The sequence below is a fragment of the Daucus carota genome, chromosome 9 (assembly GCF_001625215.2).
Source record: "Daucus carota subsp. sativus chromosome 9, DH1 v3.0, whole genome shotgun sequence".
Taxonomy (NCBI): Eukaryota; Viridiplantae; Streptophyta; class Magnoliopsida; order Apiales; family Apiaceae; genus Daucus; species Daucus carota.
Genome location: NC_030389.2, coordinates 27,838,631 through 27,850,005, shown reverse-complemented (window position 1 = coordinate 27,850,005; position 11,375 = coordinate 27,838,631). Strand labels below are relative to the sequence as shown.

At 37.5% G+C, this 11,375-nt stretch overlaps 1 protein-coding gene across 3 annotated transcripts; it reads left to right on the top strand.

The window, feature by feature from the left end:
- The first annotated feature begins 3,194 nt into the window (after positions 1-3,194).
- Positions 3,195-11,365, top strand: LOC108200182 (PH, RCC1 and FYVE domains-containing protein 1). Of its 3 annotated transcripts, XM_017368236.2 has the most exons (9): positions 3,196-3,682; positions 3,965-4,051; positions 5,725-5,814; positions 6,290-6,370; positions 6,486-6,680; positions 6,792-8,915; positions 9,364-9,510; positions 9,791-10,242; positions 10,728-11,365. In XM_017368236.2, the coding sequence occupies exons 1-9, from the start codon at positions 3,626-3,628 to the stop codon at positions 10,855-10,857; spliced, it is 3,363 nt and encodes a 1,120-aa protein (XP_017223725.1). In that variant the 5' UTR covers positions 3,196-3,625; the 3' UTR covers positions 10,858-11,365. The 3 variants fall into 3 exon arrangements, with proteins under 3 accessions (XP_063941021.1, XP_017223725.1, XP_017223726.1); XM_064084951.1 differs by lacking the exon at positions 5,725-5,814 and having other exon boundaries at positions 3,195-3,682; XM_017368237.2 differs by lacking the exons at positions 3,196-3,682; positions 3,965-4,051; positions 5,725-5,814; positions 6,290-6,370 and having other exon boundaries at positions 6,539-6,680; positions 6,797-8,915.
- Positions 11,366-11,375: the final 10 nt, after the last annotated feature.

Sequence of the window (11,375 nt, the reverse complement as noted above, 5' to 3'; positions counted from 1 at the left end):
ATTTTAGAATTATTAATTCATTTTAACCATTTCATTTTTCATTCAAACAAATCAAAACAAAATACAAAATAAGTGTTTTCAGTAACAAAATAAAAATAACAAACCAAAACGGTAATGAAACTGGCGTTTTAACTTTAAATAAAAAAAATTAAGTGAAAACGCTAATGTCACTAGCGTTTTTAATTTAAATAAAAAATATATGTGTGTGTGAAAACGCTAGGCGCACTAGCGTATTGTTTTTTAATTTTAAGACCAAAACGCTTCTGCGTCTAACGTTTTTGGTTTTATATACACAGCCCAGCAGAAACACACACAGCCCAGCAGAACACTTCACACATTCCAAACACACTGCCCTAACCCATTTTCCTACCCTCACACATCTGCCTTAGCTTACATACAAATTGATATTTGAAAAAATTCCATAGATACAATCATGGCTTCGGGTTCGGGTTCGAAAGCTGGGAATACGGTTCTTGGATGGATATACAATGACGGTAATATCATTCAATCTCAATTAGAAGGTTTTGTTTATGATAAACCTGTTTCGAAGCATGTTAGGCTAGATTTGTCTATGAATTATGCTAATTTATGTGCTTTGTTAAATTCCAAGTTGAAGATTGATAGTAGTAGTAGGTTGAGGCTATTTTATAGGTGTAAAAATCCCTATGATTTGAAATTCGGGATTATACCAATCAAAGATGATGATGATGTAGAATTAATGTTTGGTGTTGTGGTGTCAAAAGGGATGCCCTTTTTTGTTGAAATTTATGTAGAGAAATTGTCTTGTGATGGGATTTTGTTAAGGAGTAGTTCTAGTATGGGGGAGAAGAGTAGTGGGCGTGATTCGGGTGGTAGTCGTTTTAGACATGACTATGATGTGGTTGATAGCTTCATGTCGGTCGATACTTCCCATTTAGAGAGGATGACCTCATTCGACGATGTCGAGGCTGCCAATAATGAGGTCCCGTTGGAGTTGAAGGAGGGGAGGTTATTTAGCACGAAAAAGGATTTGATGCATGTGGTGAAGCAATACCACATTCAGAATCACTTAGAGATTGGAGTGATACGATCAGATCCGTGTAGTTGGTATGTTGCGTGCAAGTATAGAAATGATGGTTGCATTTGGAAGTTGAAAGCTAGAAAGACCCGTCATACTGATAGACGGGACTCATTTGTATGGACCATATCCGGGTGTTCTTCTGAGTGCAACAGCTGTAGATGAGTTTAGTCACATTCTACCATTGGCGTTTGCTATAGTGGAGTCGGAGAACAACTCTAGCTGGGATTGGTTCATGGATAGGTTGAGGAGCTTGGTGGTTGGTCGGAGGCACGAGATATGTGTCATTTCTGATAAACATTTAGGGATCATGGCAGCTATGCAGAAGGAGGGATGAATGAGCCACTTAATCATCATCGGTACTGTGTGAGACATTTTGCCACAAACTTTTCCACCAAATTCAAGAAAGCTGGATTGAAGGATAGATTGGTTGAGTTGGCATATCAGGTCCAGCCTAAGAAATTTGAACTACTATGGGGGGAGTTGTTGGCACTAGAGCCCCGAGCACTTACATGGTTTGAGGACAAACCAGTAAGGAACTGGTCACTGGCACATGACCACGAGCATCATCGTTTTGGCATCATGACTACCAACCACGCTGAGAGTTGGAACAAAGCAATTGTCGACGCTCGGAGGCTCCGGCTTACTTCATTGGTGCGAGTACTATTCCATAAGACGGTTGAGTACTTTGATCAACGTCGTCTTGAAATTGCAACACAAGTATCGAAAGGTCAGATTTTCACCAAATATGCATCCCATTTCTTGAACCGTGTTGTAAGACGTTCCACGGGACATAGTGTGAAGATATTTGATCGGGGGACTTGGTTATTCCAAGTAGTTACAAGGAGGGATGGGTTGAAAGGAGGAAACACACACACGGTTCGTCTTATGGAGTCTAGTTGTACGTGTAGAAAATTTCAAACTTATAGAATCCCTTGCTCCCATGTAATTGCATGTTTTTCACATGTGAAGATGAACTTCCATGCGTTTGTTGGAGATTGGTATAAGTTAGAGAACCAATCGAAGATTTATAATGGTATCTTTGAGCCAATTCTAAACAGGGGTGATCCTCGATATCCTACAGAGCTTGCTTTCCCGAGAGTTGTGCATGACCCCGATATGGAGAAGAGGAAGGGGCGAAGAAAAACAACGAGATACAGGAACGAGATGGATTTCCAGAGCCGGGGAAAGCATGGAGGGACTTCATCGAGAGACAGTTGATTCTGTAGTTGTTTTTATTGTTGTAGTACTATTGTTCAAGTACAATTTGATATGGTTGTTTGAATTTGGCGAAAATTGTATGAATGATTTATGATATAAATTAAATTTTATCTTGTTATGAATTAGTTTATATTGTCTATGCAATTTACATTGAATTGGTAGTTTAAAAGTTTTGGTTTTTAAGTTGTGGTGGGAAATTTACATTGAATTGAATTTTTTTGTGTGGTAGAAGGCAGAAGGCTTCTGCCTTGGCACAAGAAATAGGTTAAAACGCTACTCTAAGTAGCGTTTTAAATAAGCCTCCAACATAAACGCTTCTTCGTATAGCGTTTAACTGGTTTAAAAAAATTCAGTAAAAGAAAATGCTAATGGAAATAGCGTTTTTAATATACAAAACGTCATTTAGTGTAGCGTTTTAGTTAAAACGCCAGTGTGCTAAAAAAACTTAATACAAAACTGAATAAAAATAAAGACACTACTACAAGTAGCGTTTTACCATTTACAAAAATTTAAAAAACTTAAACGCTATTACGTGTAGCGTTTTTGAGTTTTAAAAAAAAATATTTAACCAAGACGCTACACGATGTAGCGTTTTTGTTGTTTTAACAAAAACGCTACTCCAGTAGCGTCTCTATTGGTTAGTGAGGGCCACGTTTCGGGTATTTGGGTATTTGGGGCATTTTCAACCTAAATTCAGTTATTTGAGGTCGAAACCCGGAGGCTTGACATGTACCTGTTGGGCTATTATATATATAAAAGTAGAAGTAGATTTTATAATGTTTTAAACTCGAGATTGACTCGATTATTTCCAAACTAAATTCGAATGTTTTACGAGTTAAGTTAGAGTTAAAAGATCTCTAAATAGGACGGGGAGTAACTTGTAACAAGTTCTGATCAATTTTCCAGTTGAACGAACATCATAGAGATCTGCAATAGGTGTTGTAAATCTGATTTGGAGTCCGGTGGGGTATTATTTTGTGTAACACACACCCTCATTACCAGTAGTCTCTGCTATTTCTTTTTTCTTCCACATGCACTCTTTAAACAGCCTCAACACATACAGATATACACTTACACATACTCTCTATCTGTCTCTTTTTATATACATTTATAGTAAAATATCAACTAAGCAGATCAACTTACATCTATTTTATACTCTTGCTCCACTTTCTGCTCATCAATCTCCCTTTTCTTACTTTTTTCAATGAATGCCTTGTACAACACCTGTTTCCTGTTGCTCTAGTTCAACACCTAAAACTAAAACCACACAACAGAGGGAGAGAGAGAGAGAGGGTGAGAGAGAGAGAGAGAGAGAGGGAGATGAAATGCAGAATGATTTGATATGGTATGACTTCAGATGTTAGTAGTACAACAGTTGCTCAAGCTCACAGGGACATTTACCAGGTATATACTAATTCCCATATTGCTTTTCTTGATTCCAATTGTTTCTCTATGTTCATTTAGTCACTATACATGTTCATTTTACTTTACTACTAGTTGTTCAATAAGATCACACAAACATACTAGTAACCAAATTCATTGATTCAACTACACATATACATTACTAGTTGTCCATTATTCTTATTTTTGATCCTCTACTTATGTATTCATGACACTTGTTTCATCTTTCACTACAAATGAGCTGAATTGTCTGTAATATAGGTTGTTCGCTAATCTTTACAACAGGCCGTTACTGCTCTAAAGAAAGGAGCCTATTTGCTTAAATACGGAAGAAGGGGGAAGCCCAAGTTTTGTCCATTCAGGCTTGCCAATGTAAGTTTCTGCTTAATCTACTCTTCTATAATAATGATTGTCAGTGACCCGAAATGAGGAAATGAATGCTTAAGCTTCAGTCGTTTGTTGTTGTGCTTATGTTGTTAATCGGATTCACAAGTACATCATTCAGTTAGCAGTAATTACATATTATATAGTTTTGAAGCAGACTTGAATTTTTATTAATTGATATGAATGGTTCATTAAGTGATCTGCAAGTGCATTTACAATTATAGATTATATACAGTTAATTTGTGATTGAGATGTGAGTTCGGTACTCGGATGTTCTGTAGTTTCGTAACCATTTATGATTACTGATGTTTAGTTTCAGTATAGTTCAAGGAGTTGTTATATAGTAGTGCCATTGTGAATAGGATGTGATTTTATAATAAAAATACCAATACGGCCACACTGAAAATTTTCAAACAAAGTGCCTAACATTTTCTTGTATGTTCCCAATTTATAGTATAACCATAGAATTATAATAAATACAGTTAATGAAATATGATAAACAAGTCTTGTAGTTTTAGAGATGAATCCTTTTCTCCCTCCCTTTTAGGTTGCATCAAAAATAATAATACTAAAATTATATCTTCTTTCAAGGCAATATAGAATCATAATAAACAAAAAGACTGCTGTTTAAAATAGTATGCAAGGTATCTGTATATTGTTCTGTAAAATAAATTGTTTCATATCTCTTGTACCAGAAGCTGATATTTTCAAATTGATGGAATTTTTTTTATTGAATTTGCACTGGAGTCCATTAAATTTTTGTTTATGTGCATGATTTGACTATTAAGTGCTCTTTCTGTGTAAGTAAGTGCTCTTTCTGTGTAAGAATAGCTGCGGGATTAAATTCTTAGAAATATCCTCTCTACTAATAGAAATAAGACTGCAAACGCAACTTAAATTTGTGCGAGCGCAAAGGTTTTGGAGACCAGATGAGTTGAGAGCGCCATTTACAAGAAATTTCCATAAGAGAAGTGAAATTTTCACTATATTTAGTCATCAGAATGAAAATAAATGTAGCAACGGAGAAATTATGCTGGTGAATAAGTGCAATGTTGTATAGATATATTTATCATAGAACTGTTTAGGTTGTTGCAATTTTTTGTGGGAGCAATGTATTTCTTATTCCATCATTCTCAGTGAGGTTTAGGTTAATTCTTGACCACATTTCATTTTACTGCTTGAAGCATGCAGTGACCTAAATGCATTGTATTTCTGATCATTTTTTTCATCATCCTTTTGAAAAATTGTCAATTTGCTTGTAGCATGTGAGCTGATATATACACTTAATTCCTATGTATTGCAAAATGCTTTTATTTAGTGAGCTGATTGGTACTTGCTAATATATACTTCATATTTGCATGAAATAGTTATAGCAAAGATTAAATACTTAGTTTCTATGTATTAAAAGGTGCTTCTATGGGTCTGGAGTAGTTTTGTTGTTAATTAGTTTTTCTAAAGAAGAAAAAGGCTTATGACTAAACTTCCAAGCTCTTTATTGCTGTCACACAATTACTTCACATTATAAAAGGCCTTAGCAACCCCTCCCCCCCTCCCCCACCCCACCCCACCCCACCCCACCCCCCAATCTTCTTGTTCTACACAGTAATAATCCTTGCATTTGTTATATAGATGGTAAACTATTGTTTATCCACTTATTTCAGGACGGATCTGTACTAATATGGTTTTCGGGTAAAGAGGAGAAACACCTTAAACTATGTCATGTGTCCCAAATCATCTCAGGGCAACGCACTGTAAGTTTCTTTATACGGATCTACACTTTAAAGTGACTTAGTGAATCATGTTCACTTTGATTGCAATACTATTTCTCATAGTTTGACTAAATAGAGTTTGAAGGTTCTTATATCCTCATCAAGCACTAGACATTCTGTAGAATATCAATATCAAATCATTGCTCATAAGTTTATAGTAAATAACATGGAGAGTAAATCAAATAACAAAGGAACTTACAGCTAATAATATAACTTCGCTGACTGGAAAGATATATTTATACTAGTGACGGATGTGCAACACATCGATCACTTACAGATGTTCTATTAATGAGACCACCTTTCTTGAACTAAAGTTCAGCAACCTGTGATCAGGTTTATATCACATTTTCTGGTGCAGTGTTAGAATTTTTTTTTTATGTTTGCAAGTTTTTTAGTTTCAGAATTCGAACTCTAAATTTTGTAATGATATTTTATTTCTTGCTTGTTACTTATGCAGCCAATATTTCAGAGGTATCCACGACCCGAGAAAGAGTATCAGTCGTTCTCATTAATATACAATGACAGGTCACTTGATTTGGTAAGAGTTTAATATGATATCCGCCATATGTGGATTCTTAACTCCTCATCAACCATTTGACAACTGTTATATTTGACATGAAATCTTATGTGTTCTTCCCCTCTTTTTTCATAAGATTTGCAAGGATAAAGATGAAGCTGAGTTATGGTTTAGTGGTCTAAAAGCATTAATATCATGTGGTCGTCAAAGAAAGTTCAGAACCGAATCAAGGAGTGATGGTATCCCATCTGGAGCTAGTAGTCCTAGAACATACACTGCAACAAGCTCCCCTCTAATTTCTCCAGCTTATAGTATTGAGAGCTTGCAAAAGGTATTTTTTCCATCTTGAAGCATACAATCTGTGGGCAGTCCCTCCTTGTTACGTGATTGTGCTTGTGAATTCTAGTATACACTGCAACAAATATCTTATGTACCTTGTCAGGATAGTGAGGAGCAGCACCGACTTCATACTCCATATGACAATGCTACTAAAACTGATGCATTTTCAGATATGATTAAATATGATGTGCCGCCTAAAGGTTCTTTTCTACCATATTCTGCTAGCGCATCTGTCCATTCTTTATCGTCAGGAAACTCAGATGGGATTTACAGTCAAGTGAAAGGAATTGGGATGGATGCTTATAGAATAAGCTTATCTAGTGCAGTTAGTTCTTCAAGCCAAGGGTCTGGTCACGATGATGATAATTCCTTGGGTGATGTTTTTATTTGGGGGGAATGCACTGGTGATGGGGTTGTTGGTGGGGGACCTCACAAAGTAGGGAAATCTTGTGGCGCCAACGTGGATTCTTTACTGCCCAAAGTGTTAGAATCCGCAGTGGTACTTGATGTTCAAAATATAGCTTGTGGTGGACGACATGCTGCTTTTGTAACCAAGCAAGGAGAGATATTTTCCTGGGGTGAGGAAAGAGGAGGCAGGCTAGGCCATGGTGTAGATTCTGATGTTCTGCATCCAAAGCTTATTGAAGCCCTTGGTGCTACAAACATTGAGCTTGTGGCATGTGGTGAGTACCATACATGTGCTGTAACACTTTCTGGTGATCTGTACACATGGGGAGATGGCCATTTTGGTCTTCTTGGTCATGGGAATGAAGTAAGCCATTGTGTCCCAAAGAAGGTACTTGGACCATTGGAGGGTATCCATGTTTCATCAGTCTCGTGTGGTCCCTGGCATACTGCTGTAGTGACCTCTGCTGGACAATTATTTACTTTTGGTGATGGAACATTTGGTGTTTTAGGGCACAGAGATCGTATTAGTGTCTCAAAACCCAGAGAGGTCGAGTCTCTTAAAGGGCGTCGTACAGTGCGAGCAGCTTGTGGTGTATGGCATACTGCTGCCGTCATAGAAGTCATGGTTGGTAATTCAAGTTCTAGCAATTGTTCTTCAGGAAATTTATTTACATGGGGAGACGGGGATAAAGGTCGGCTTGGCCATGGTGACAAGGAAGCTAAACTTGTTCCAACTTGTGTTACCACTCTTGTCAAATCCAACTTTTGCCAAGTTGCCTGCGGTTATAGCTTCACAGTTGCCCTTACAACCTCAGGTCATGTCTATACCATGGGCAGTCCTGTTTATGGACAGCTAGGTAATCCTCAAGCTGATGGGAAGCTTCCGTCTCGTGTTGAAGGAAAACTTTCCAATAATTTCGTAGAAGAGATAGCTTGTGGTGCCCATCATGTTGCAGTCTTAACTTCAAGAACTGAAGTTTACACATGGGGCAAGGGTACAAAAGGTCAATTGGGTCATGGAGACACAGATGACCGAACTTCTCCAAACCACGTTGAAGCTTTAAAAGACAAGCAAGTAAAAAGTGTTGCCTGTGGTACTAATTTCACCGCTGCTATCTGCCTTCATAAGTGGGTTTCAGGGATAGATCAGTCTATGTGTTCGGGATGCCGTCTACCGTTTAATTTCAAAAGAAAGCGTCACAATTGTTATAACTGTGGGCTTGTTTTTTGTCATTCATGCAGCAGCAGGAAGTCACTCAGGGCCTCTATGGCACCAAATCCTGACAGACCATATCGGGTATGCGATAGTTGTTCGGGTAAACTAAAAAGCACGATTGAAGCTGACGCACAATCTAACCCTTCTATAAGTAGGCGAGGAAATAGGAATCCAGGGTTTGGCAATGCAAGTGGAAAGGACGAGAAGTTTGAATCCCGTTCTCTTTCCAATCTTGCCAGATTTTCCTCTACAGAATCCTTGAAGCAAAATGAATCCCGTATTACCAAGAGAAAGAAGAACTTAGAGTTTGCTACCAGTCGCGTGTCTCCTGTTTCAAACAATGTTTCACAGTGGGGTGGCCTTAATGTCTCAAAAGCTTTTAATCCAGTATTTGGATCATCCAAGAAATATTTTTCAGCTTCTGTTCCTGGATCAAGAATCGTTTCTCGAGCAACATCACCAGTATCGAGACGGCCCAGTCCACCTCGTTCTACAACACCTCCTCCAACTCTTGGGGGGCTTGTTTCGCCAATAATGGTTTCCAATGAAGCTAAAGAGACAAATGCTCACATCAGCCAAGAAATCATCAAACTAAGAGGGCAGGTATATATTGATTTCTGGATTCTCACTCTCGTCAAGTGGTTGTTACCTTCATTTTCTTCTTGTTCCCTGTTTCTTTATTTATAAAGCTTCCTAAACTAAAGCTGTTATTTCATTCGGAAAAGTTCTCTGTGGTTTGGATAGTCATGTATTCTCAACAAAGTGCTGGTCTTACATTTACGCAACCCTGCAATGAATTTTTATTTTCTTTTTTGGTTTATCCATATCTTTGCAATTTCAACTATTTCAGGTCCATGTTCCTAGGTCTGAAGATGATAATTTTCTTATCTAGTTACACCATGCAGTATTCTTAAAAATAAAAATTTGTGCAAATGGCAAATATAGGTGGCATTTTTTAGCATAATAGTCTAGTTATACCTTTGTTTTTCCAAATCCAATTCTTTTCTCTTATAGACTAACAATGTGACATGTCTTGCAAATTAAATATTAGGTGGAAACTCTAACACGAAAAGCACAATTTCAAGAGGCAGAGCTTAAAAAAACTACTAAACAGTTATTGGAGGCGGTAGCAGTTGCCGGGGAAGAGACTGCTAAATGCAAAGCAGCAAAAGAAGTGATCAAGTCACTAACTGCTCAAGTAAGGTTATCTTAGCATGTAAACTGTAATATGTTATTAAGTTTCCCCCCCTTTTTTTACACAAGTGAACCTAAATTATATGCTTGATCCCTAGCTGCAACTGTACTTCGCATGCAAATCCATATTCCTCTACTTTCATAGTTGTACCATCGCCTTGCCTGTTATTCAACGGATTTTAATATCACTTTCCACTGTAGCACTAAAAATGAAACATGCATACACTAGGGATTTTGCAATTAATATTTTTCATCTCAATATTTATGTTACTCTACTCTGCCAGCTTAAGGACATGGCTGAAAGACTGCCTGTTGGAGCATCCCGGAACATATATTCTCCTCCAGCCACTTCACATTGCTTATATTCTGCTTCCAGTGATGTTTCAAATGCTTCATTTGATCAGTTAAATGGTCAAGTTGCATGCCAGAAATCAGAATCATATATATCAAACAGAACCATGTTATCTGATGGATTAGACAGCCAATTTATATCCAACGGGTCAACCAGTTTTTTTCTGCAAAATGGACCTAACAGCCAGTTACCCAGTGGTGCAAGAACTATCAGTGATCACAGTTCCAGTCACAACAGACCCGGTTATTCAGAATCAACAAATGGAAACAGAAGATCTGATTATCAAAATGATATCGAGGGGGTTGAACAAGATGAGCCTGGGGTTTACATTACTCTTACCTCCTTACCTGGAGGCATAAAAGATCTTAAGCGTGTTCGCTTCAGGTAATGTTTTTAACCTTGGGATTCATCATATTCAAGTATATGGATTACTCGTTTTTGAATAATTTTCTTGTTTCCCTGTATCTCTCACTTTAATTAAAGAAATCTCATAGAAATTTTGCTAGCATGTTTTGCCTTCTTAAATATGTGTAGTAGTCAACTAATCCTTTTAATCTTACTAGGATTATATTAGTCAGTGCTTTCTGTCTCTAGTAGTTTAGTTAAGGCGAACTTGCTGATACTAATAACATCTGATTATGATATATAACTTGCGTACATGTGAACATAGCAAAGAGAACTAAGTTCAGTAGTTTTTGCCTTGTGATATAGCCAATATTGTTGCTAGTGGAAAAGGTAGGTTCTAAAATCTTTACTCTAAAGTCCATCCTACTCCTGTCCTGTTATGTTTAACTTTTGCATTTAAACTTGAATCTTATCTTAAATTTTACAAGAGAATTCTTATCAAGTCATCAAATTTCTGCATACAGTCGGAAGCGCTTTAGTGAAAAACAAGCAGAACAATGGTGGGCGGAGAATAGAGTCAGAGTGTATGAACAGTACAATATTCGCATGGTGGATAAACCTAGTGTTGGTGTCGGGACTGACGACTTCACCTAGCGTGAGAGGATCCTATGTATATAAAATGTCCCTTACATTTTTCTTTGACGTGGTGCAATGACAGAATCATCTGTCTGCATTTTTGGCTTCCATTATTGGAAGGTTGGAAGAATAAGTTACTGTCAGAGAGATGAGTATAGGCTTGATTTTTTTCTTATTGGTGTTTCCGCATATCTCCTGCTCATTATGTCTGCTGCATGGTTTTAGTTTCTTATTCTCTTTGGGCATGCTTTCTTGCGAACATGCGGAGAAAGTTAAGGGTGAGATCACTGAGATCTGTAAAACGATAAAATCCAGACCAGCTTGCTTGTTCTTGATGAATGCTGCTGCTGCTATGTATATAAGCATTTGCTGTTGTTGCTCATATATCTTAATTTTGTCCCTCTTTGTCCTCCATATTCTTTCACCAATTTAAGAGTGGTAGTTGTGGTTAGAAATGTAAATTTACCGGCTCAAGATAGAAGAGTAAATATGGCTTGTTTATGGCGTCCTGAGAGAGCCACCCCCAGTAGAGCTGC

Bases quoted from the DNA above. Each gene is read 5' to 3' on its own strand.
- LOC108200182 (XM_017368236.2), top strand. From the start codon at position 3,626: ATGACTTCAGATGTTAGTAGTACAACAGTTGCTCAAGCTCACAGGGAC. The intron at 6,371-6,485 runs GTAAGAGTTTAA...TTTTTTCATAAG, and splicing joins ATGACAGGTCACTTGATTTG to ATTTGCAAGGATAAAGATGA. The intron at 10,243-10,727 runs GTAATGTTTTTA...TTCTGCATACAG, and splicing joins CTTAAGCGTGTTCGCTTCAG to TCGGAAGCGCTTTAGTGAAA.